Raw genomic sequence first — 26,934 nt, 5'->3', positions numbered from 1 at the left:
ACCCCCAGATTTTGAGCTCCCCTGTGATCAAGGGGTTTGTCTTACTTGGATTTTTTGCTAGGTGTGGTGGTCTAGGTGGGGTGGTTTGGGGTGTCCCAATGACCCCTGTTGTTGGTGCCCGTAGCAACTTACAGGCTCAGTAATAGATAAACAGGCAATATGGACTACACCCGCTCGCGACGCCAGCAGGATTGCTACTTTCCCAAATCAAACAAGTCGTTCTTTTCCAAACCCAACCAGCCAGACTGCCTATTCCCAAGGCCTGCGGGTAGAGGGCAGAGGGCAGGTTTGGCCTGGGCCCGCCCCCTCCCCCAGGGCCCCGCCCCTTCCTGGCCTCGCAAGGGCTCTCACGGGAGGCTCGGGCCTCAGGCGACGTGCTAACTGTTCTAACAGTTGGGAGGGATGGGGCCGCGGGTGAGCCCGCTGCTGGGGATCCCTTCCTTTCTCAGCACTGCTCCCAGACACACAGACACACACACATTCTCACCACTGACCCCCACCCGGCCCGGAGTGTCCCGTTCTCCCACACCCCCTCCCTTCCTCTCCTCTTTCACCTCCTCTTCTTCCTCCCGCACCCAGCCCAGCCGTCTCCGCTCTTCCCCCGCCCCCGCCTCTTTCCCGCCTAGTAGTCCTTTGTACCCTCTCCTCTGCCTTCTGTCCTCAACACGTTCTCTTAGTCCACGGGAGGGCAGACGGGGCTTTGCTGCCTGTCCGTGACGACCTGTTCTCCTTCAGGCGATCGCCAGGCTCCAGTCCCAGTGACTGTTCCCTGCTATTCTGAGGTCCTCTGAGTGAGCCCTTTTAGGTGCGTGAGCCACTTTGCCTCTACCAGTGATCATACGTGTGCGTGCCAGTCTCTGTGTGGGGGTGGCTGTGAATAGAGCGAGCCTGTGCCCGAGACCCAAGTCTTACAGTGATCATACGTGTGCGTGCCAGTCTCTGTGTGGGGGTGGCTGTGAATAGAGCGAGCCTGAGCCCAAGTCTAAGTTCATCCGTTTCTCCTACAGGCACTTCCCCATGAAACCTCACCAGCACCTCCCGCTCTCTTCCCTTCCCTTGCCTTCTGTGCCCCATAGCCCAGGTGAGGGGATGGTGTCGGGGGCAGTGGAAAGGGACTCCTGGTCAGGGAGGGGCCTGCCTCCGTCCTGGACCTACTTTTCACCGGTCTTAAGGGGAAGCTGTGGGGTTGATTGAGGGTCTCAGGAAACTGCAGCTCTATCCATCTCACTGTCCTAAGTCTCTCCCTTCCCCGTTCTCCCAATCCCCTTGACACTGCCCAAAGCCTAAGCCCCCTTCTCTTGCCTCTCTTGCGCTGCACAAACCAGGTGAGATCCATCAACCAGGAGCCTGGAACTGGCAGTTGGATCCCGAGCAATGGGCAGGAGCAGTTCGACGGCAGTTGAATGCCTGGCTCCTCTTGGTCTCAGATGAAGAGGCATCATCTAAAGCCCTTGAATCTCGGTGCTCCGTAGGTGTCCTGGACAGAGCAGAGCAGCGCCAAGCCTGTCAGAGAAAAAAGAGGCAGTCCCTGAAGGCGGTGACTCGGTCTGAGCGGCCCACAGTGCTGGAGCTCCTGGTAGCTGAGCTCCAAACCCTGTTTTCGAAAGTGCTACAGGATGGCAGCCCTGTGGCATGGAGCTACCTGCACGCTGTGCTGGGTCTGCTGCCCCCATATCGAGCGCTGCTGGTCGGCCGCCTTGACTTGCTGCCTTTCCTAGAGCGGCTATACCGCTGGGCACCCTGGGTTCAGGCCCAGCTCCACTTGGATCTGCTGGATGCCATAGACCAGGCCTTTCCCCGAGATACCTCATTGTTAGAGGGCACCTCCCATGTTGACTGCTATCCCCGGAAGAAGAGGTTCCATCATGGGACCCCATGCCCAGCATGCCCTTTTGTGCAGGCCCAGTGGGAAGGGCAGCAAGTCGAGGACGATTTGGCCACATGGCTGCGACCACTGACCCTGCCCGAGCTACAGCACAGCCTGGGTATTGTCGGTGCAGAAGTGGCCATGGAAGAGACCCAGTGGCTAGATGGCCTCAGGCTTCTGCCCTTGGCACTGGCGACTGACATCCCAGTACAGTATGAAAGCAGGGACACTGACAACGCAGAGGAGGAGCCTGTTGGAAGAACAGAGACTAAGTAAGTGAGGAACCTAGTCCAGGGCTTTGAGCCAAGGAAAGAAAAAAACCTCTTCCTTTCTGTCTGGTAATAATCCCAGTGGTCTCAGTGTTAATCCCCTTAGGAAAATGCAGAAATTAATGAAAATCACAAGGCAACCTCGAGGAAGCCAAAGCTTCAGAAAACAGCCTGAGTTTCCAAGAGTTTCTAGAGTTCTTTCTCATGTAGTGCTTAGTTGTTTTTCTCACTTGTTCCATAATCCCTGAATCTTGCCCCTAGACCTACCTACTGCAGGATACTCAATCTGGATCTCTCCTTCCAGATGCTCCTAGGTGAATGCCTGTCTGGGGGCCCCTCCCACTCGTCTATGTGGGAGGGGCCCCCTCCCACGTCTTGGAGATCCCATGTCTTGGAGCTAAACCAGCTCCAAGGCAGACTAGAGTTGGATGCACTGCCAGCTAGGACTTTTCATTCTGATCCTTCCAGAGTCTTCTTGCCCTACGAGTGAGGGACTCTTGGCCCTTGGAGTGATGATTTTCTCCCCAGTGTGGCTCTTAAACTGCTCTCTTAGGATTTCAGAATGCCTACAGAGACACCCTCTTCTCAGAGTTCTCTAACTCTAGTCTTGGAATTTCTCCCTGTCCCCTGGCCAGCTTCTCTGTGACACATTCTAGAAACTCAAGCTGTTTTCTGTTTCATATTCTCTAGGACTGGCTTGCAGGCATTCATACATTCACTGTCTGGGAAGAAGGCTAGTTTTACCTTCAATCAACCTTGGCGTTCTCAATTTTAGCTCTGTTTATGGCTGGGTCAGACTTCCCTGGTGGCTTAGATGGTAAAGCGTCTGTCTACAATGCAGGAGACTGGGGTTAGATCCCTGGGTTGGGAAGATCCCCTGGAAAAGGAAACGGCAATACACTCCAAGACTATTGCCTGGAAAATCCCATAGACAGAGGAGCCTGGTAGGCTACAGTCCATGGGGTCGCAAAGAGTTGGACACGACTGAGCAACTTCACTATATCACTATATATGGCTGGGTCAAGTTTTTCCTGAAGCCTTAGAACCTTAACAGTGGGCAGATAGGCAGGCTCTTGGGGTCCTGATGGAAGGTGGCCAGTGCTTTCATTGTGTATGCCTTCAATTGCCCCACCAGATGCTTTTTTTTTTTAATGATCTGCCCTGTGCCCTGAGTATAAGTCTCCTTTCCTAGAGGAGCAATCTAGATTGAGTGAGAATGGGCTGAGATGCTGGCAAGAAGTCAAGTTCTTGGTCCTCTTTTTGGAGCTGGCAGTAAACCTCTGAGGCCTAGTTAATGTGGCTTAATTTCACCATATTCCTCAGGACTGGCCTCCCAGGCATTCATACGTTCAAGAAGTATTATTGGATAAACAATATATATCAGGAACTGCTAGATGCTGAGGATAAGAGAGATTCAATCTCTTCCCTTGGGTTTTGCTGCTGCTGCTAAGTGGCTTCAGTTGTGTCTGACTCTGTGTGACCCACAGATGGCAACCCACCAGGTTCCTCTGTCCCTGGGATTCTCCAGGCAAGAGTAATGGAGTGGGTTGCTATTTCCTTCTCCACCCTGGGGTTTTACAGCTTAGTTAAGGGAGATAGATGTTAAACTGGTTGATTTAAGTAAAATAGCATTACAATTTGTGTTAAATGCTACAAAATCAAAGAACACTGCCTTTTCCCTGGCTCTTCCTCTAGGGGTATGTGTTTGTGTGTGTGCATACACATCAGAATTAGGAGAAAGCACATCAGAGGAGTTTGGGTTTAAATTTGGGTTAACAAAATACCCTGAAGGTCAGGAAGTGAATAAAGTGGAAAGTTTCAAAGAGGAGGGAGTAGTCAGTGTTAAACTCTATCAAGACAATTAAGAGAAATCTGAAAAAATATTCACTGGATTTAGCAACAAGGAAGAGGTTGGTGAGAGCAGTTTCAGTGTAGTTTCTTGATGAGGAAGGCAGACTGTAGTGCATTCAGAAGTGAATGGAAGGGGAAGAAGTGGAAATCATGTTTCATTCTTTCATGAAGCTTGGCTTGAAAGAGAGCGATTAGGACAGCAGATTGAAAGAACAGTGGTGTCTGAGTAGGACTTTCAAAAAATGGAGAAGTGTTTATAGCCCTCAAGACAGTCTTTGAGAAGCTGATGCTCAATAAATATTTGTAGAGCGAATGAATAAGTATAGGCTAACAATGGAAGAAGAGGAGATTAAAAATACATCATGAAGAGGGGAGAAGGGATCCAGAGCACAAATGGAGGAATTAGTCTTGGAGAGAAGAAGGTCACTCCTTCCACTCAAATTTGGAGGCAAAAGTAGAATGGAAATATGTACAGATAAATGTGTGGGAAGGCAGCTGAACTTGAGGGAGTTATTTCATGGCTGAGAGCCTCAGTTTTTGCTGGGCAGGGACACAGGCAAGGAAGGGGACTGGAAGCTCAGCAGGGCTGGGTATGGGAGTGGGGAGGTGGAAGCCTGCAAGAGCAGTCAAGGAGACTGCAAGGGGTAGCTGCCTGAGGACTTGTACTAAGACATCAAGCAGAGCAAGCCCACAGATGAGACTGGACTCCAGGAGTCTATACAGGAGATGATATTTCTGTTCTGAGATCTTCTGAACCTGCTTAGTACAAGTAGGGCTTTAATTATCGAGGAAATGAAGCTTTAGTGCAGTTACACCATTAAGATGTCCTGATCTAATGTCAAAATCACAAACCCTGTTGTTGATGTGAACTTCATTTAATTTAATTAATTTATTTATTTTTGGCTGTTCTGGGTCTTCATTGCTGCCAATGGGATTTCTCTAGTTGTGGAAACCTGGGGCCACTCCCCAGTTGTAGTGCCAGGGCTTCTCGTTGCAGTGGCTTCTTTTGTTGCAGAGCACAGGCTCGGCAGTTGTGGTGCAAGGGCACAGCTGCTCTGCGGCATGTGGAATCTTCCAGGACCAAGGATTGAACCCGTGTCCCCTGCATTGGCAGGTGGATTCTCAAGCACTAGACCACCAGGGAAGTCCCAATGTGAACTTTAGGGATGGCACTGTAGCCCTGGGGTAACTTGTTCTGTTGATCTAGATTTGGGTTAATTAATGGCATGAATATACTTGGACTGATTAAGTCTAAACTGAATTATTCAGAGGGTTTTTGGTTTGTTTTATTTTTGTGCTCTGAGTTTACTCTAACCAAATTTGTTAGTCCGGGTAATTGACGTTTGGCTTCTCTAATAATTAATTTTAATTTAATTTTAATGAATTTTAATTTTATCAGCTGGAATGGTAGAAGGGTAGGAAGACTGATGGTATTGGTGCAGGCTTAAGGGTGCTGAAGGATGTATAGTTGGATCTCAGCTGGGAAGAGATGGATGTGAAGGTGGAGTTTGGGTGATGATGGAGAAAGAGCAAGAAAGAACCCCCAGGCATGGAGATCATGAAGAGTTGGAAAGCAGGTATAATGGGGACAAAGATAAGAGATCTAGAAGGCTAGGAACGTTGCCAGAGAGGAGATATCTAGGACTGTGGGCTTGCAAGGTGATGAGTTGGGACAGCAAAGTATTCCCATGACTTTTACTGAGTATTATGTAACACTGATGTCATAGTAATCACAATCAATCCAGAACGACTACTCATTTATCAGAAAGGGAAGGGTTCTTCACACACAGATCTGAATGACTGCAGCTGCCTGGGCTGTATTTGCTCAGCATGTAACCCTTTGGGTGTAGATGGTTGACAGGCTCTAACAAGGCCACATCAGGCCCTCTCAGGCACCTAATCTAGCTCCTTTGTTCACTGGCAGACAGCGGCCACCTGACCGCTTTGCTCTGCCTCTTCTTTCCTGACTTTGTATCATACAGGTCTCAGCCGGACTTGGAAGTTCCTGAGGAGAGGACCCTCCAAAAAAGAAGCCCTAGCTTCTTACCACAGATTTCCCTCCCAGGTAGCCAGATAATGGCCGTTATGAAGACAGAGAGATACCTGAAGAAGATCCACTTCCTTTATCTCAACGTGGCTCCCAGCCGTTACTTTACGTGAGAGCCCACGCCCAGACCCCTGACCTGCTCCTCCCATTCCCTGACTTCCCCCAACACTATCTTCCCCTCCTCCTCTCCAGACCAGCTACTTTCCCGTCTTTCCTCTCACCTCTCATTTCTTCTGTCTCCCGGGTTCCCTCTTTCTTCCCTTCTCCGCCTTCTCTCCACTCTTCACTTCCTCTTGCTCCCCTTTGCTCTCATGGCTTTTCGTGTTAGTCATTCTTTTCTACTTTTTGCTCTGTTTTCTTTATTTCATCCTGCAATGACAGAAACATTTGGTCATCACCTCAGAAGGGAAGTTGATGGTGAACTCTTCTAACTCCAGTGCAAGAATCAGGTGTTCATTTAAATCTTTGTGTTTCACAAGGCATCATTTTCCTTAGACTACTTTCCTTTAACTTTTACCTTTTGGTCCTCGTTTTATCTCTGTGCTATGAAAACAAGTCTTCTTCCATATGACTCGAGAGTCATTCATTCATTTTCTTCCATTAGATCAAAATCTTAGTATTTTTAAAACCCCTATTCAAGTCTCTTCTCTTCCCAGAAATATCAGTATTAATTACCATTAATCAAGCTTTTTTTTTTTTTTAATACCTGTGTCATTTAATCCCCACCTACCAGTTAGGTGCCATTATTATTCCATATATGAAATGAGTAGACTGATGCATAGACAGGTTATGTGACTTGTCCAAGACCACATAGTAAGTGGTAGAAACAAGACTGAAACCTGGCACTGTCTTAACTCAAAAGTCCATACTCTTAAGCAGTATCTGATATCTATTCCCAGGAATCTATATATCCTGCATACACTGACCTCTTTCTCCTGAACTTCAGTGGGACTAATGATCTGTACCATCCACTGATTTACTGATCAATTCATTTAACAAGAGCTCACTGAGAGCATTGTGCTTGTTATTAAGCAATTGTCTCTTGGCTCTAGTTCTGCTCTTCTCTCTCTGCTTTGTAATGCTGGGGCTGGGACTCTGTAAACTTCCTTTCTCTTTTTTCAGCTAGCTTCCTGTTAGGTTTGATTAACAGCGGGTGCTAGAAGGAGACCGGATAGCAGGATAAAAGGAGAAGGGACTTTGTCCTTCCTCTGCTTTCCTTTCATATCATTGCCCCAGAAATGGTCGTTCACTCTGCCAGCAGTAGGCACTTTCTGAAGCAGCCTCTTCCTGATCCTGGCACTGCAAGAGGGATCAACGCCAAACCAAGGGGTAGCGCCTTCCCATCAGAGTTCCAAATCATAGCTCTACAAGGCCCCTCCTCCGAACTCCTTATTTACTAGTAGCAGCCAGGTGGCATTCCTTAGAAATCCAAGTCCCTGTACTACAAGCCCCTCCTCCAAATCCATGGCTTCTGAGAACCCAAACCTCTTTCCTTTGTTCCTCTAATCTCAGGGCTGGCATCCATTTCCTGTAGTTATTGTCTCTGCTCTACCTTAGTTTTCCCTTTTTGCTTTTCAGGTGTCCTCTGACACCTTTTCTGAAACACATTTTCTTTATTGAGTTCACTTTGTTGAAATGCTGAATGCAATTTCTGTTTTCCTGACTGGACTGCGATATAGTACTTGGCATCATGAGTGGTCTCCGGAAACAATCCTCAAATATGGGTTTCTGATACTGGTTTGGTAATGTCCTTGGCCTTGGACAGTACTAGGCTTTTTGCTAATGGGAAATAGCAGGCTAGTAATCCATGGCCCGTGGTGACATCACAACTGACTGAATTGTCACTGTAGTTGAAGATGATGAACTACCTACTGACACCTAGTGGCTGCTACACTTGACTGTCCAGCTGTAGGGACAGTAATGGTAGCAATGTGGGGTGGGAGCCCTGTTGACAATGGTGGAGAGCCTATAGAAAGAAAATGACAAGCTTAGGGCTTTCAACTATCAGCTCAGTCATAATCAGAGAAGCAACATATTCAAAGATAATTAGGCACAGAGAGAAACAAGAAACCATGAGCAAGAGAACTAAAAAAGCAGTGAATAATTACAGGGCCCGCATCTGCCCAAAAAGGAACACAGTGAAGTGAGTTTTGCACTTGTTGCTGCTTTTCTCCAGAGATTCCAGTAGAGCAATGGTGTGTCAGTTTTACTATATGCTCCGGAAAGATAGAGAAGAGGAGCTGACCTTTCATCAGACTCAGAAAAATAAAGAGCAGAAGTGGGTTTAAAGCAGATTTGGTTTTAAAACAAAAGAGCTGGGGGCCCACACCAAGGAGGGAGGTGTTTTCTGGTTCAACCTGTGTTGTAACCAGAGTCCCCTCTGGAAGCCCAGGGGATTTAACTTGTGAGTTCTGTTAATGATTTTCACGTTTTATCTAGATACTTTGCCCAGTTTTTCTAGCCGTTCTCAAGGGGAGTGTTGGTCCATATTGCTAGTGCACCTTCAGTAAAAGTGGAAACTTGGCATTTTTTATTTCACTTTGAGGTTTTCTTTCAGTGTGTTTGCAGTTATCAAAATTTTCTTATATTTGTCCTAGATTGCCACACTTGCAAGGATCTCAGTTCCCAGGTCAGGGATTGAACCTGGGCCACAGCAGTGAAAGCCAGAAATCCTAATCTCTAGGCCACCAGGGAACCCCCTGTCCTAGATTTTGATTTATACTTAGGGAAGACTATATTCCTTCACTTCCTTAGGGTCTTTGCTCAGCTCTCCCTGACTCCTGCCCTGTGCAGGAAGAATAGCTTCCATTAAGAAGGCCACAGGGGAAGGAGTATCCCCTTGGGAAGTCAGGCCTCAGTTAGGATAGGTAGCTATCCTGTGGGATGCTGTGTAATCCAGCAGTTAAGAGAGGGGGGCTTCAGTCAGGTAGATTTGGTTTTTAAATCCTGGGCTTCCCTGGTGGCTCAGTGGTAAAGAGTCTGCCTGCCAATGCAGGAGATGCAGGTTCGATCCCTGGGTGGGGAAGATACCCTGGAGAAGAAAATAGCAAACCACTCCAGTAGTCTTGCCTGGGAAATCCCATTGACAGGGGAGCTTGATGGGCTACAGTCCATAGTGTCACAAAAGAGTTGGACATAACTTAGCAGCTAAACAACAAAAATTCTTAACTGCCTTGTGCAAACTTACGTCTTCTCTTTGTTTAGTTTTCTCATCTGTAATTTGGGGATAATAGTATACTTGAGAAGATCTAGTCACTTTGTCAAAAATGAAATAAAGTTTTTATATGGTTTGACTTATTGAGTTTATTCTGATATCCATGTATATGCCCTTGAGTCATTTGCTTAATAATATATGGGGGGAGTGATGGGAGAGAGAGAGAGAGAGAGAGTGGAGGGCAGTTTTACCTTTTAGGCATTATATGCATTGGACTTGGGACACACAGCTTTTTAAAGGCTAAAAAATATTTTTAGTGCTTAAAAATATTACTGACTCCAAGTTATGAAAAGAAAACCACAGGATAAAAATTAATAAATGCTTTATTAAATGTGCCCAAGCATGGAATTATGGCAACTAGTTTACCTCAACTAGATACAGCATATAATTTATATGTTATATACTTACATATAGAGTGCATTTAATGTGGGATATGGGAGCATTTTCCTGAAATAAGACAACTTACTAGGATTAAAAGATGGCTCTGGAGGAATTCATCTGGTTCACTAGATGGCAGTTTTCTTCTTTATTGGCCTGTGTCTATTGTTCTAGTTACCCTTGCTTTCCCCCGGTCCTCAGTTACTCCAAACAGCCTTCCCTGATTATCTCTGCATGTTATTTCAGCGTGTAGGATATACCTATTTTATCATTTCTAAGATGTACTTTTTTTTTCACATTTCAACATTTCTGAAATTGTCATGCACCTTACAAATTGGTGGCATATCATATTGATAGCATTTTTTCTTTTAGTGTTTCATAAAAGAATGCTGCAGCTTACAATTGATAACATCTTAGATTTCATGGGATGTAAGTTCTCTGCGTCTGGAGATATGAACTTCTTGGAACTGGCTAGTAGCCTTTTTCTTTCTTCCCACCTGTTTTTGGCTTCCTTTTTCTTCTTAATATCACATCTTTCTGGCCTGAAGAAAATTCTGCTCTCTTTCCCCTCTTCCCACTGTCTTCCGCCTTCCTTTCTGCCTCCTGGTTTCCCCTTTCTGCCCTTCTTTTGTCCCTCCCTGGAGTCTGCACAAGTTCCCAAGGCCCCCACTGATCTGTGCTCTGGTTCAAAGGCCTTACAGCCTGATGGTGGTGCCAGCCAACAAGGTGAATCCCGAGCACTACATCTTCTCTCCCTTTGGGATCCTGCACATACATCCCGTGGAGGGCAGTGAGGCGATGACACTGGGTACCTGGCACCACCACTCTGTCCTCTGGCAACAGCTCCAGCTTATTCCATTCTTCAAGTATTGCCTCTTACGCAAGGCCTTAGCCAGGTGGGTGATGGTGGCTATGGGGTTTGGAAAGAGGCATCACAAAGAGCCACAGTACACTGTCACTTCCCTCTGGTTTGTAGCTGGAAGAAGGGTGTGAAGTTGCAGAGGCTGCACCAGCATCGGTCTTTCCTAGAGAAACACCTGCTCCTGGCTGTCCCCCACTTTGGAGCTGGGCTGCTCCATATCAGCAGGTGAGTCTTCTAGTCACAACTTCTATAGACTTTTAAAAAAGTATTTATTTATTTGGCTGTGCTGGGTCTTAGTTGATCTAGTTCCCTGACCAGGGGTTGAATCTAACCCCACTGCATTAGGATCACAGAGTTCTTAGCCGCTGGACCACCAGGGAAGTCCCTGCAGTGGACTTCTGAAAATTATTTTATAAGCAGTAATATACACGATCATTTTAGAAGATTTGGAAAATACAAAAAGAGCACAAATGAAAAACTCTTCAGTCTCACCATCTACAGATAACCATGACATTTTGTCACATATTCTTAGTCTTTTTTCCCATCATATATACAAATGCAATCAGACTTTACATAATTGTTATGTAACCAGTTTTTTCCTCTGAAAAATATATTCTGAACATATCCATGTATTAATAAATTTCTGTATCAACTTTCTCCAGATTGTCCAGTTATTAAATATCAAATCTGAGGATGTAATGTAGGTATTTGAAACTCTGCTCTTACCATGGTATTACTTGAATTCTTTTTTTTTAAGAAAAAGTTTCTCCTGTTTTCAGTTCTTGCTTACTTTGTCTGCACAACTCCTCAACCATTGCGGTTATCTTCTGTGATAGGAGTTGCAAGCTCAGATGCCTGCAGGGCCCAAGGAAGAGCTGTGAAAGAAGCACAGTGGGCTGCATTCAGGACATCAGGGAATATGGCACTGCAGTCAGCTTGGGGGTTGCACCTGAAGAGGATAGTCACTACTCAGTTCCAACTCATTCTTACCATTAGGAATATGGATCCAGCACGTCAGCCACATTATTTTTTCAGGATGACCTAGGAATCCACATTTTGTTGTAAAATCTCTTAATTTTATCTGGTTATCTTTTAATTTTCATTAAAACACCAAAAAGTTTTATTAAAACACTGTGCTGGCCAACTCTTAGTGGTACATACAAAAACCCTTTCATTCTGAATTCGGCCCATGTGCTACCAGTTCACAACCTCAGCTCTAGATTTTCTCCAGTCTAGCTTAATCATCATGGCATAATTGGATGCACAGATCCGAATTTAAGTCCTAAACACTAGCAAAAGACCTTGCTCTTTGAGCCCCAGTTTCCTGATCTGGAAACAAAAGATTTTTGCTACTCTGTTCAGTTCAGTTCAGTCGATCAGTCATGTCCGACTCTTTGCAACCCCATCAACTGCTGCACGCCAGGCCTCCCTGTCCATCACCAACTCCCAGAGTTCACTCAAACTCATGTCCATCGAGTCGGTGATGCCATCCAGCCATCTCATCCTCTGTCGTCCCATTTTCCTCCTGCCCCCAATCCCTCCCAGCATCGGAGTCTTTTCCAATGAGTCAACTCTTTGCATGAGGTGGCCAAAGTATTGGAGTTTCAGCTTTAGCATCAGTCCTTCCAATGAACACCCAGGACTGATCTCCTTTAGAATGGACTGGTTGGATCTCCTTGCAGTCCAAGGGACTCTCAAGAGTCTTCTCCAACACCACAGTTCAAAAGCATCAATTCTTTGGCGTTCAGTTTTCTTCGCAGTCCAACTTTCACATCCATACATGACCACTGGAAAAACCATAGCTTTGACTAGACGGACCTTTGTTGGCAAAGTAATGTCTCTGCTTTTGAATATGCTATCTAGGTTGGTCATAACTTTCCTTCCAAGGAGTAAGTGTCTTTTAATTTCATGGCTGCAATCACCATCTGCAGTGATTTTGGAGTCCAAAAAAATAAAATCTGACACTGTTTCCACAGCTGTTTAAAAAAAAAAAATCACAGTCATAACCAACTCTTTGCAACCCTTTGGACTGTAGCCTGCCAGGCTCCTCTGTCCATGGGATTTTCCAGGAAAGAATACTAGATTAAGTTTCCATTTCCTTCTCCAGGGGAGCTTCCTGACCCAGGGATCGAACCAGCCTCTCCCAAGTCTCCTGCTTTGCAGGCAGATTCTATACTTGACGGCTTCCCTGATAGCTCACTTGGTAAAGAATCTGCTTGCGATGCAGGAGACCCTGGTTCTATTCCTGGGTCAAGAAGATCCGCTAGAGAAGGGATAGGCTACCCACTCCAGTATTCTTGGGCTTCCCTTGTGGCTCAGCTGGTAAAGAATCTGCCTGCAATGAGGCAGACCTGGGTTCAATCCCTAGGTTGGGAAGATCCCCTGAAGAAGGGAAAGGCTACCCACTCCAGTATTCTGGTCTGGAGAATTCCAAGGACTGTATAGTCTATGGGGTTGCAAAGAGTCGGACATTACTGAGTGACTTTCACTTTAACTTACTTTCACTTTCTTTTTTTTTACTTTCACTTTCTTTACTCAACGAACCAGCAGTGAGAATTAAATGAGATAATGAATATAAAGTACCATGTTCAATGCCTCAGTAGGAACTGAATAAATGGTACCTGTATGATCATCCTCCGTTTATCAGGGAGTCCATTTTTTCAAGGATATTTTGAGATGTAGATTTTTCAGGGTGGTTGTGGGGGGAATAAATAACAGAAGTGGATTTCTTCAGGGATGGCCAGCCCATAGAGAAGATGGAGTTTCTTCACCTTTTTTTTTTTAATCACAATAATTAATTTTATTTTATTTATTTATTTAAAATTTTATTTTATTTTTAAACTTTACAAAATTGTATTAGTTTTGCCAAATATCAAAATGAGTCCACCACAGGTATACATGTGTTCCCCATCCTGAACCCTCCTCCCTCCTCCCTCCCCATACCATCCCTCTGGGTCGTCCCAGTGCACTAGCCCCAAGAATCCAGTATCGTGCATTGAACCTGCCTGTCCGTCTAGACTGTAAAGACCTGCGGCTTTCCTTATTCCAAGGAAAAAGCCTCTGCAGTCTCTCCTCAGTCAGACCCTAGGATCTCTTTGACCTTCTTTCCTCGCAGAAAGGGTTACCCAATGTAAACATTTGTGCATACCCCAAACCTTTGCCAAAGAATTCCACAGTCAGGAACACCCTGGGCTTAAACTCTTCCAAAGAACCCTCAAGAGGAGGCTGTCACTGTCGGTCACTGGAAACATTATGCTGTCTCTAAACCTTTGCTCATTCTGGGGTGAGCTGGGCTAGGAATAAGTCAAAAGAGTCCAAGGAAGGAGGGCAGAGTCGCCAGCTCTGACCAGTTTAGCCCTTGATTCCAGACTTCTGCAGGAGCTGCACTCTGTGTCCTGGCTCCCCCATGAAGCAGATCAGTGCTATGAGCTGCTGGACCTGCGGCGGGCTCTAGCCAAGGAGAACCACAAGGCTCTGCGACTGCTCTATCGCTGCCTGCGTCTCTGCACATCCATCCTTCATCTGGTAAGAGGCTCCCATTTACGGTGAGATTTTTCTCCAAGCTGAACACCCCAAGGTTTCAGCGATCTCTTGGCTTAAGCTTCCCAGTGTGTTCTGGACTCTGCAGTGGGCTCAGAGTCTTTGTCCTGTTTACCAACAGCAGCCTGTACTCTAGGTGGATGGATTAGTAACAAATAGGCAGAGGCTTAGAGTCAATCTTTTCCTAAAGACTTGAGCGGAGTCGAGAAGGAACATAACAATGTCTGATTTTCAGTCATTTGTGCCAGGAGCAGTAGAGAATTTGAAAGTTGGGATCCTGATCTTATGTGTTTCTGGGCTTATCTCAGAAGCTCTCTTGAGCTTTTGATAGGTCACCGTGGCTGAAAGAAGCATCCAGTCATGGAGCCCTTCCTTCTTGTGCCTACTTTACGTCTGCGGTGCATGCCCTCTGTGCGTGCGTGCTCAGTCTCTCAGTCGTGTCTGACCCTTTGCGACTCTTATGAACTGTAGCCCACCAGGCTCCTCTGTCCAGGGGATTTTCTAGGCAAGAATACTGAAGGAGGTTAACATTTCCTACTCCAGGGGATCTTCCTGACCCAGGGATTGAACCCACATCTCATGCATAACAGGCGGATTCTGTACTGCTGGGCCATTGGGGAAACCCTTCCTTATGTATACACCCATATAATAACTACCAGCAGATCAAGATATATACTGTCTATAGAACCTCAGCAAGTTGCCTGGTACTTTCTCATCAGTGCCTCCACAAAGGTAACCACTGTTATGACCTCTGTCACCATAGATTAGTTTTGTCTGATTTGAAATTTCATTTATTCTTTTTTTGGTCTGGCTTTCTTTTTCACTTCACATTATGTTAGTGAGATTTATCCATAGTACCATAGGTGGTAGCAGTTCACCCTTTTGTATTGCTGTGTAGTCTTTTACTATACAAATGTGCCACAATTTCCGGAGAAGGCAATGGCAACCCACTCCAGTACTCTTGCCTGGAAAATCGCATGGACAGAGAAGCCTGGTGGGCTGCAGTCCATGGCGTCACGACTGAGCGACTTCACTTTCACGTTTCACTTTCATGCATTGGAGAAGGAAATGGCAACCCACTCCAGTGTTCTTTCCTGGAGAATCCCAGGGACGGGGAATCCTGGTGGGCTGCTGCGGGGTCACACAGAGTCGGACACGACTGAAGCAATTTAGCAGCAGCCACAATTTATTTGTTAATTCTCCTGTTGATGGATATTTGTGTTAGTTCCAGTTTTTTACTATTGTGGATAATCTTATGAAGTTTGTATGTTTTTTGATAGACTTAAACCCTCATTTCTTTGGGGTGTATATTTCAGGAGTGGAATTGCTAGAATAAGGTTTAGGTATGTTTAACAGTGCCAAACAGGTTTCTAGAGTAGTTGTTCCAGTTTATATTCCCATCAGACTTCTAGTTGTCCTGTGAGCTCATCAGCACTTGAGAGTGTTGAGGTTTTTAATTTTAACCATATTGGTGAGTGTACAGTTTTAGTTTGTGTTTCTATGATCACCAGTGATGTTGAGCATCTTTTCAAATGTTTATTGGCCATTTTGGTACTCTTTTCTGTGACGTATTTAACTCTTGTTCAGTTTTGATTGGGTTGTCTGTTAATTTGTAGGAGTTCTTTTATATATTCTGCATATAAGCCTGGTATCAAATATATAAATATTGTGGACATTTATCCCAGTCTGTGGTTTGCCTTTTTTAATGTTTTAATAGTGTCTTTTGATGAGCACAAGTTCTTATTTTCTTGAAGCTCATTTTATGATTATTTTTTGGTTAGTGTCCTTTGGGTTCTGGCTTAAGAAATCTTTGCCTATCCCGTATTCTCCTATATTTTCTTCTAGAAATTTTATTACCTTATCATTTACATTTAGTTGTATGATCTATTTCAAATTAATTTTTCTGTATGGTGTGAGGTAAGAGTCAAGTTTTATTGTTCTCATTTATGGAAAAGACTGTCCTTTCCCTACTAAATTACAGTGGTGTCTTTTTCTTACATCAGATGATTGTGTATGTGTGGGCCTGTTTCTGGACTCTCTTCTGCTCCATTAATCTATATGTCTATTTTAATTATTGTAGCTTCATAATAAGTCTTAATATCTGGTATTGTAAGACCTACAGCTTTTTGTTATTCAAGATTTCCCTAGGTTTCTTAGTTCTTTTAATTTCTATATACATTTTCAGATCAGCTTGTTAATTTCCACAAAATACCTTACTGGAATTTTTTTTTTTATTCACTTGCTTTAAATCTATAGATCAATTTGGGGGAGAATTGATATCCTAACAATATTTAGTTTCCTAATCCATGACATAGATCTATTGATTTATTTTTATTTCTTTAATTACTTTTGACAAGATTTTGCAGGTTTCCTGTAGAGGTGTATTATTTATTATGTTTATTGTTTGTATTCCAACAAGATGGTAGGAATTTTTATCTGTTTCATTAACTAGTATGTTTCTATTACTTATTGTAGTGTATGACATACAGTTGGTGCTCAATGAATATTTGTTGACTGAATAAATGCCGAGTTTCTATCTATATCTTTCTCCCAAGCAGAATAAAATCTTGGTATTCTTCTAATTTTCTTTTTCTCCTCTCCCTACCTTTCACCCTTCTCATTATGCTTTTTTTGATATCTCCTGGAATTTTAGTCCTACATTGTTACAAACATTTTTGTTTTATAGCTTCTCATTTAGAATTAACAATATATTTCACAATTTTTTTTTCTCATTGCAACTTCTTGTAAACCACTTTATCTTCTTGTATTCATTTTCTTCTGTCAGAAATATACTCCTTTTTTTTCCCAGAGAGAATCTGTGGATGGTAAATTTTTAGAGTCTTTGTATATCTAAAAATGTCTTTATTCATCTTCAAACTTCAGTGATACTGTGGCTAGATATGGAATTCTAGGTTTCTAAAATCTTCTTAGAACTTTAAAAGATATTGCCCCTAATGGTAAGGTTTTAAAAATGTATACTGATTATGTTCTGTTGTAGTTATTATTGTTGTTACTTTGTTTTTTTAATAAGAATCTCCATTTTCTCTCTATTTTTATTATTTATTTTTTTTGAAGTATAGTTGATTTACAATGTTTCTTTACCAACTGAGCTATCAGGAAGCCCCATTAGAAATCTCCTTAGAACTTTAAAGATAATGCCCCTCAGTTCAGTTCCGTCACTCAGTCGTGTCTGACTCTTTGAGATCCCATGGACTGCAGCACACCAGGCTTCCCTGTCCATCACCAATTCCCGGAGCTTACACAAACTTATGTCCATCAAGTCAGTGATGCCATCCAACCATCTCATCCTCTGTCGTCCCCTTCTCTTTCTGCCTTCAATCTTTCCCTGCATCAGGGTCTTTTCTAGTGAGTCAGTTCTTCGTATCAGGTGGTCAAAGTATTAGAGTTTCAGTTTCAGCATCAGTCCTTCCAATAAATATTCAGGATTGATTTCCTTTAGGATTGACTGGTTTGATCTCCTTGCAGTCCAAAGGACTCTCAAGAGTCTTCTCCAACACCACAGTTCAAAAGTATCGATTCTTCGGTGCTCAGCTTTCTTTAATGGTCCAACTCTCACATCCATACATGACTACTGGAAAAACCATGGCTTTGACTAGACAGGCTTTCATTGGCAAAGTAATGTCTCTGCTTTTTAATATTCTGTCTGGATTGATCATAGCTTTTCTTTCCAAAGAGCAAGTGTCTTTTAATTTCATGGCTGTAAGTCACCATCTGCAGTGATTTTGGAGCCCCTAAAAATAAAGTCTGTCACTGTTTTCATTGTTTCCCCATCTATTTGCCATGAAGTCATTGAATCAGATGCCATGATCTTAGTTTTCTGAATGTTGATTTTTAAGCCAACTTTTCCACTCTCCTTTTACACTTTCATCAAGAGGCTCTTTAGTTCTTCTTCGCTTTCTGCCGTAAGGGTGGTGTCATATCTGAGGTTATTGATATTTCTGCATATCTGCATATCTCAGGGTATTGATATTTCTCCCGGAAATCTTGATTACAACTTGTGTTTCATCCAGCCTGGCATTTCACATGATGTACTCTGTGCATAAGTTAAATAATCAGGATGAAAATATGCAGCCTTGATGTACTTCTTTCCCGATTTGGAACCAGTCTGTTGTTCCATGTCCAGTCCTAACTGTTGCCTTTTGACCTGCATACACATTTCTCAGGAGGCAAGTAAGGTGGTCTGGTATTCCCATCTCTTGAAGAATTTTCCACAGTTTGCTGTGATCCACAGTCAAAGGCTTTGGCATAGTCAATAAAGCAGAAGTAGATTTTTTTCTGGAACTCTCTTGCTTTTTCGATGATACAACAGATGTTGGCAATTTGATCCCTGGTTCCTCTGCCTTTTCTAAAACCAGCTTGAACATCTGGATGTTTACGGTTCACATACTATTGAAGCCTGGCTTGGAGAATTTTGAGCATTACTTTACTAGCATGTGAGATGAGTGCAATTGTGTGGTAGTTTGAGCATTCTTTGGCATTGCTTTTCTTTGGGATTGGAATGAAAACTGACCTTTTCCAGTCCTGTGGCCACTGCTGAGTTTTCCAAATTTGCTGGCATATTGAGTGCAGCACTTTCACAGAATCATCTTTTAGGATTTGAAATAGCTCAACTGGAATTCCATCACCTCCATTAGCTTTGCGCATAGTGATGCTTCCTAAGGCTCACTTGACTTCATATTCCAGGATGTCTGGCTCTAGGTGAGTGATCACATCATCATGGTTATCTGAGTCATGAAGATCTTTTTTGTACAGTTCTTCTGTGTATTCTTGCCACCTCTTCTCAATATCTTCTGCTTGCATTAGGTCCATACGTTTCAGTCCTTTATTGAGCCCATCTTTGCATGAAATATTCCTTTGGTATTTCTAATTTTTTTGAAGAGATCTCTAGTCCTTCCCATTCTATTGTTTTCTTCTATTTCTTTGCATTGATATAATGTCCCTAGTGGTAAGGTTTTAAATAGATTATACTTTATTGTAGTAATTATTGTTGTTGTTAGTGTTTTTTTTAGAATCTCCATTTTCTCTCTATTTTTATTATTTATTTAATTTTTATTGACATATAGTTGATTCACAATGTTGTGCCAATCTCTGCTGTACAGCATAGTGACTCCATTTTACACACACACACACACATATATATATACATTTTTAAAAAAATATTATTTTCCATTATAATTTATCCCAGGATATTGAATATAGTTGCCTGTGCTATACAGTAGGAACTTGTTGTTCATGGTTTTTTCCTTGGTGTCACCCGGTAAGTCCTCTTACAATGTGAGATGATATCTTCTTTTTACAAACATTTATAATGGAACTAACCATGCCAGACTCTGTGTTAAGCAGTTGGGGTTAAGTGTGACAGAAGCAAATAAGGAGTAAATTCCTTGGAGAATTTACAGTGTGGTGGATGAGTCACATGAATTGATAATGGTGCACTGGACTAAGGATTATGGTATGGGAACCACTGGATGTTGAGGGCATTGCTAGAGCATGGAAGAGGACACCTCGCCAAGTATCCAGGGCAAGTTTGTATATGACATGCCTAGCTTAGGTTTCAACTGCCTTGTGTCTGGGTCTCAGAAGACTAGGATCTGAGCTCAGGGTGAGCAGAATTCAATTCATAGCTACCTCATAGTTCTCACCACAAGCTCTGTTGATCATCAAAAAGGATAGGAGAGCAGCAGGGACAAAAGGGTCCATCTGGCCAAACATACCTTCCTGGTGTCTCCCCTCTGTTCCTCATCAGGACAGGCCAGAGAGGTGGCAACTATCAGCACTCTTGTAGGCTGAGGAACTTCCCCGCTGTGAGATGAACCCACAAAGAGGCTCCCAGGCTTTTATCCCACATTTCCTGTCCCCCACTAGAAAGTCTATGTCAGTAGCCAGAGAGAGCTTCTGCTCTCACAGAAGGCTATGTTATGCTGGTGAGCATGCCATATCACACAGGCCTAGTGACTGGACACCATAACCTGGAATAATTACTGAGCCTTATTTGTTGAATATCTTTTTTTTTTTTCTTTGTCTAATCTATGCATGGCAAATCTCTCTATTTACACACGTACAAACTTTCTATTTGAGTTCCTCCCCGGGGGCATTGGAGGAGACCCTGGTTTGATTCCTGAGTTGGGAAGATCCACTTGAGAAGGGATAAGTTACCCACTCCAGTATTCTTGGGCTTCCCTGGTGGCTCAGATGGTAAAGAATCCACCTGCAATGCAGAAGACCTGGGTTCGATCCCTGGTTTGGGAAGAACCCCTGGAGAAGGGAACAGCTACCCACTCTGGCTTAGAGAATTGCAAAACTGAGCAACTCTCACTTCACTGGAAGCATTTGGCAGACAGGCCTGGCCTATCAAATCAACTCATTGTAGCCTCCTATATGTTCTCCATTTCACATCTTCTCTGGTCACTTAAAGATTTCCAGGGCCAATCTCTACTAAGAAGCAGCCCTCCATCTGCATATCTAGGGTCGAGGTTTTAGACTCTGAGACCCAAGAGCTTTGCAACAGACCAGTGGGTGGCCAGTTTGGTCTCCATCCCCCTTTCTCCAGTGAACTTTCCACTCTCCTGACAGATCCACGAGGATACATACCACATGCAACAGGGCCTGCAGAAGCGGCTGAAAAACTGCAAGAGGATCAGGACAGACCAGACCTCCGTGTACCTTCAGAAGGTGCAGTGCGAGCAGCTGGAGCAGAGGCTGAAGCAGGCAGAGGCCTGGTTGCTGCAGATGGGACAGCTGGCCCGCTTGGTAGACTATATGATCTGCCAGAACCTCGTGTCCATCATAGAGGAGGAGATAACCTCTTTTGTGGCCAACATCCTGCAAGTGAGGTGGTGGATAGCATAGGGGAAGGTGGGCAGGCAGTCAGGGGCCGACTGGTGGGGAGCAAGTACTGCCCTCTGGCCCCACAACCTCTCCTGACCTTTCTTTACAGGCCCCAAGGCAGAAACCCTTACTCTCAGCACAGCTGGTCTTTGACAGTCGTGGTCAGCTGTCTCATGAGCCCTGTATTGAAAATATGATCCAGATTTTAACTGTGGGCCTAAGGTCAACAAAGGCCTCTGCCCTGAAGGTATTATGGCTTGGGCAGGGGGCTGGCTGGAGGAATTCCCTACAGGGAATACCCTGTTCCTATCATCTAGAATCAGAAGCCCTCAGCCTGGTCTGAACCCTCATTGTTTGCTCTTTCTGCCCCTTCTTTGCACCTTGGCATGAAGGTAATGCAGTCTACAGACCTGAAGGCCTTCTGGGAGTCCCTGTATATTGAAGGTATTTAAGGAGCCCTAGGCAGTGGGGAGGAAGGGCGGAAGGAGGGAGAAGGGCACGTGCAGTGTCCTCATGGCCATAGAGTCAGGCGCTGGACATGGATGGAGCAGCTCTAACCTGGGTCTGAACATGTGTTGGGGGGTAGGAGGGTAGAGGCATGTTTTTGCTCCTCGTGCGTGTACCAATGGGATTTTGTGATGGGTGGGTGCTTTGTATGTGAGAGAAGAGAGTCAAAGATAACTTCAAAGTTTTTGATTGGACAACCTGGAAGAATGGAGTTCCTGTTTACTGAAGTTGGAAGACTGCATGAGGAACAATTTGGAGGGGACTGGGTGGAGATCAGAGCCCATTTGCGGCTGTTAAAAGTTTGAGCTGCAAGGTAGGCATCTAGGTAGAGATGTGGACTAGGCAGTTGTTTAAATGGGATTGGGATTCAGGGAGAGATCTGAGTTAGACACAAATTCCAGAGAAAATAGATGGTATTTAAAACCATGAAACTGGGTTAGTTCTAGAAAGTGAGTCCTGATGGGGAAGGGAAGAGATCTGAGGATGGGCCCTTGCTCGGAGGGGGCACCGTGGTGTTTACGTGTTTGCTGTATGAATCTAATTTATGAACATTTTGATGCCTCTTCTCCCTTTTTGTGCAAATCTTAAATACCGAAGTTGGCAATTAACCAGTTTCTAAGAATTAAGGAGTGTCTGACTCTTTGTGACCCCGTGGACTGTAGCCCACCAGGTTCCTCCGTCCATGAGATTCTCCAGGCAAGAATACTGGAGTGGGTTGCCATTTCCTTCTCCAGGGGATCTTCCCGACCCAGGGATCGAACCTAGGTCTCCGGCATTGCAGGCAGACGCTTTAACCTCTGAGCCACCAGGGAAGCCCAAGAATTAAGGCTAAGGCTGGGTTCAAGGATATTCCTTAAGACAGGTGCTGAGGACTGGCTTGCTCAGCTTCCTTCCGCACCTCCTCCTCTGTTCTGCATTTCTGAGACTGCGTTTCTCAGACCTCCTCGAGGCTGGGAGTCATAGGTTATTTAGAGCTATATGTGACTTCAGTTCAGAATTGAGGTAAGTAGGGGAGAGAGGCAGGATGCATGCCATCTGTTCTGCTGGTGGGGCTCGTAATCATTTATGATCATGTGTTTATGTAGCTGGTGGTATGGCAATGACATCCTAATTTTCCAGGCAGCACAAATACCTGGACACTTGGTCTAGAGTGGTTTTGTTTTTCAGTTCTTGCAGTCATTCACAACTCATGTAATTTTATAAAAGAATTGTTTATACTGGGCTTATACTGAGCTACTTATACTGGGCTTCCCTGGATTGGGTAGATCCCCTAGAGAAGGGAATGGCTACTCAATCCACTATTCTTGCCTGGAGAACCCATGGACAAAGGTGCCTGGCAGGCTACAGTCAATGGGGTTGCAAAGAGTTGGACACGACTGAGCGACTAATGCTTTCACTGCATATGCTAGCTAGAGTAAATTTTGCTGTCTGCGTCTAAACCCCAACAGATTCCCTGACACTATGCTTATGATATAGATGTATGTGTAAACTCACTCATGAACAGAGAATGTGTAAGGTGTGTAATGTGTGTGTCCCCACTCAGGGTAGAGGGAGAGGTTGTATATGGTCCCTGGAGGGCACTCATGGACAATCATGGTATGTCCCCCACTAGACGAAGATGAAGAAGACTACTCAGACTCAGACTTCATGATGCCCAAGTTCCAGGGTCAGCCCAGCGATGCTGTGGACGTCTTCTGTGGCCCGAATATAGGACTGGTGTGGCCCTGGAAGTCTCGCACAGTTACTGAAGCCCTGGAGGTCTATGGGCGCCGGCTTCGGGGCCAGTACTTACCCCTTGATTATAAGCAGCTGCAAGAGGACCTGGACAACAGCTCCCAAATCCAGCAGGCACTGGCTGTCCAACAGGCCCTGCTGGAGGTGAGGACAGAGGTTTAAGGAATGGGATGGTGGCCACCAGTTCCTGTCACAGCCGCCCACCTCTGCCCTAAACCCCTCGTCTGCCTCTAGGACATGCTGCAGGAGGTGCAGGAATTCTGCAGGGATTATCACTGGATGACAGGCATTTATGAGTTCCTGCAAGCCTGGGGGTGTCAAAAGCTGGAGTCTATGAGAGGTTATCCTATCAAGAACTACGTGATGCTGGTGACCCGCCTGAACGCTTGGCAGGCCCAAGTCTCCAGGATACCCATGGAGTTGATCACAAGAGGCAGGCTGCTGCTGCTGAGCTGCCGCGACATACGGGCGGAGATCGGTGAGTGCTGCTTAGCCTCCGTTCTTGGCTTTTTAAAATTTTATTTATTTATATATTTGTGGCTGCACTGGGCCTTCGTTGCTGCATGCCACGGCCTTTCTCTGCTTGCAGCGAATGGGGACTACTCTCGCGTTACGGTGGCCCTCGAGTAGGGGCTTCTCGCTGCGGTGGTTTCTCTTGTTGTGGAGCACAGGTTCTAGCCATGCGGGCTTCAGTAGTTGCAGCGTGCGTGTGTGCTCAGTTGCTAAGTCATATCTGACTCTTTGCGACCCGTATGAACTGTATTCTGCCATCCTCCTCTGTCCACAGGGTTTCCCAGGCGAGCATACTGGAGTGGGTTGCCATTTCCTCCTCCAGGGGATCTTCCTGAGCCAGGGATCGAACCTGCATCTCCTGTCTCCTGGGTTGTCAGGAGGCTTAACCACTGAGCAACCTGCAAAGCCTGGTAGTTGCGTCCTCACTAGTTGTGGCACGTGGGTACAGTTGCCCCATGGCATGTGGAGTCCAGGGATGGAGCCTGTGTCCCCTGCACTGGCTGGCGGTTTCCTAACCACTGCACCACCAGCGAAGTCCTATCCTCCCTTCTCTCCTTCGCCTTCTGTACCTTATCCACACGGCCCTTTGGGCCTTCAGCATCCCCCAGAGACCTTTGGTGCAGGAACTAGTAGAGCCTTGCAAAGCCCCAGGTCCCATCCTTCCCTTTGCCAGCTGTCCGCTACAGGGGACGGCCTCTCCATCTGTTTTGGCCCAGCTCATCCCCCACACTTCTCAGGAAAGGTGTCTCTGTCACCTGACATTTTCTGTTCTTATGGTGTGGAAGGAGTCAGACCAAATGTGACTGAGGAAAATCTTTGCTTGCTCCTCAGGCTAGGAGAATTCAGTTTCTTTATTGAGACTCTCAGGAATCAAGGGTGCCCTCTCTCCACATGTAGCAGTCAAAATCGACACCACGATTTGTATGTATAAAAAGTTACTCTCTTGAACTGATCTTGGCTTGTGCTGTAGCCTTAAATTCTGCTGATGGTGAAAGAACAGACAGTTGGCCCTCCATATCTGTATGTTCTATGTCTGTGGGTATAATTCCAGAAAGTCTCAAAAAAGCAAAACTTGAACCGACAACTGTTTATATAGCATTTACACTGTATTTACAACTATTTACATAGCATTTACATCATTTTAGGTGTTATAAGTAAACTAGAGATGATTTAAGGCGCTTCGCACGTGGCGCTAGTGGTAAAGAATCTGCCTACCAATGCAGAAGACATAAGAGACGCAGGCTCAATCCCTGGGTTGGGAAGATCTCCTGGGGGAGGGCATGACAACCCAATCCAGTATGGTTGTCTGGAGAGTCCCGTGGACAGAGGAGCCCGATGGGCTACAGTCCATGGGGTCACACAGAGTCGGACATGACTGAAGTGACTTAGCACACAGCACAGAGATGATTTAAAGTACACAGAGGGCATGTATAGGTTATAAGCAAATACTATGCCATTTTATAAGGGAACTGAGCATGTGTGGAGTTTGGTATCCTCAGAAGTCCTAGAACCAATTCCCCTCAGGACAACTGTATTCCAATTGAAAGTGAACACATTTTTTTTTTCCCATTTAAAGTAGGACTTTTGGTCTAATTCAGTCTATTTGGGGGTAATTGGTCAATTCAAAATTCATACTATGGTTCAAGGTTGTTCTGTTTCTCAAGTGTCCTCAGTTCACTTTCCTCCCCAGGGTGGCACCTGGCATTGGAGGGGGCTTCAGGTCCGTGTGCTCTTCTTGGCTGGCTTCTGTTGACTTCCCTGAGGTCTCTGCCCTCCTTCTGACCTTGCTGCTTCTGCTGCAGCTGCATCCTGAGCTGGAGTAGCTGGCCGGTGTTCTCTTGGCTGGTAGGAACCCAGAGGGTCTGCCCTTGCTGACCTGGCTCTGCATTGGCTCCTGTTGACACCACATGTCCTTGGCGTTTTAGTGAACCCTTCATCCAGTCTTTGTCCTAGGCTGGCCACCCCCATAGCTTCTGCTGAAGGGCCCCTCGCCCCTCAACCCAGGAACACCATCCGGGCCTGCTGGCTATCAACTCTCCACTGTCTCCTGTGTCCACTGCCGTCTGGGAGCTGTGGGGTCTTGGGAACATTAACTTTGATCCTCTTTCTCACGCCCTGGTTTCTGCTCTGCTGTGACTGTCTCATGTCACATGAGTATAAGGGCACCCTGCAAGTCATCTCCCCAGAGTGACTACATGGAAAGTGGAGCTCAGGCCCACTTGCTATCTATTTGCCCCTCAGCCCATCTCAGTTTCCCACTTCAGGTGTCTACCTACCCACACGAGCCCAAGGCCCAGTTGTTGGTCTCCCTGGATCTCTGAGAAGTCTGGTTTAAGACGTAGCCTCGTTCCTCTTTTCTCTTCTTCCCTTCCTGTGGGAAGCGCGTCTCACACTACTGTTTGCTGGCTAAGTGCCTCCACCCAGGAGATGGCTGTGGAGAGACACAGAGCACAGTAGATTGGGAAGCTGGTTCCTCCAGGAAATTGAGAGGTTCTATTTTGTGACCTAACACCCCCAGATCGCAATGTCTGCTTCCTGCAGAGACTAGGTACTTTCAGACCCATGCCCTCTAGGCCTGCTTGGTATATGAAGGTGGGAGGCCTTGGAGCTGGGCCTCGAAGTGCTTGCTTGCCTAGCTCTCCCTGCCTTTGCCCCTCCACAGATGAAAGCACAGACTTCCTTAGGTATCTCCTAGGTGACAGAACTCCCTACTCCTATTCCCACCCTCCCTCCTAAATGTACAGAGGGTTCAGGCTGGCCAGGCAGAAGCAGGAGGGCCTGTGATTGGCCTGCTTTCTTTCTGACCCTGGTTGCAGTGGGCTTTGCTCCACTCTTGCTCAGGAAGCCGGTGTTCTTTCTAATTTTTTGACTTCTTTGTCTTTAATCCAAGGTCAACTGACCTCTTTAAGAGGAACAGATGGAAAGAGAAAAGCACTGGGTTCAGAACTGTGGCTCTGTTTTTACTGGTTTGCATGACTTCATATCACTGAGCTTCAGTTTCTTTATTTGTAACATGGACATAATAATGTAGCCACTCACTGGGTTATGGGAAGGAGGATTAAATGAGATACTATTTGTAATATTCCTAGCATTGAGTATGGCATGAAGCAAATGCTTTTTTTTTTTTTTCATTTCACCTTGTTCTCTTCTGTTCACTTTCATCCTTCTAGTCTTATGTATTTATCCTGCAACTTTGCTCCTCTTTTATCTGGGCTCCCTTTAATAGAGAATGATAATGAGTTGGCCTCAACAGAAACTTGAGTTCGTACTTTTCTCACCCATCTCCCTAACTCCACCACATCC

General features: G+C 45.2%; 1 protein-coding gene across 1 annotated transcript in view; it reads left to right on the top strand.

Annotated features, from left to right (window-relative positions):
• Positions 1 to 402: 402 nt before the first annotated feature.
• The window catches only part of DNHD1 (dynein heavy chain domain 1), a 61,420-nt gene continuing 34,888 nt past the window's right edge, over positions 403 to 26,934 (top strand). The window contains exons 1-12 of the mRNA XM_055547283.1: positions 403 to 414; positions 964 to 1,081; positions 1,326 to 2,139; positions 5,970 to 6,143; positions 10,319 to 10,522; positions 10,603 to 10,713; positions 13,857 to 14,013; positions 20,623 to 20,877; positions 20,987 to 21,124; positions 21,270 to 21,321; positions 22,997 to 23,262; positions 23,353 to 23,596. Of these exons, the coding sequence (XP_055403258.1) occupies positions 403 to 414; positions 964 to 1,081; positions 1,326 to 2,139; positions 5,970 to 6,143; positions 10,319 to 10,522; positions 10,603 to 10,713; positions 13,857 to 14,013; positions 20,623 to 20,877; positions 20,987 to 21,124; positions 21,270 to 21,321; positions 22,997 to 23,262; positions 23,353 to 23,596 (2,545 nt within the window). The remainder of the gene's footprint in view (positions 415 to 963; positions 1,082 to 1,325; positions 2,140 to 5,969; positions 6,144 to 10,318; positions 10,523 to 10,602; positions 10,714 to 13,856; positions 14,014 to 20,622; positions 20,878 to 20,986; positions 21,125 to 21,269; positions 21,322 to 22,996; positions 23,263 to 23,352; positions 23,597 to 26,934) is intronic.

The sequence above is a fragment of the Bubalus kerabau genome, chromosome 15 (assembly GCF_029407905.1).
Source record: "Bubalus kerabau isolate K-KA32 ecotype Philippines breed swamp buffalo chromosome 15, PCC_UOA_SB_1v2, whole genome shotgun sequence".
In the NCBI taxonomy this organism is placed as follows: Eukaryota; Metazoa; Chordata; class Mammalia; order Artiodactyla; family Bovidae; genus Bubalus; species Bubalus kerabau.
This window is presented reverse-complemented; position numbering and strand designations above follow the sequence as displayed.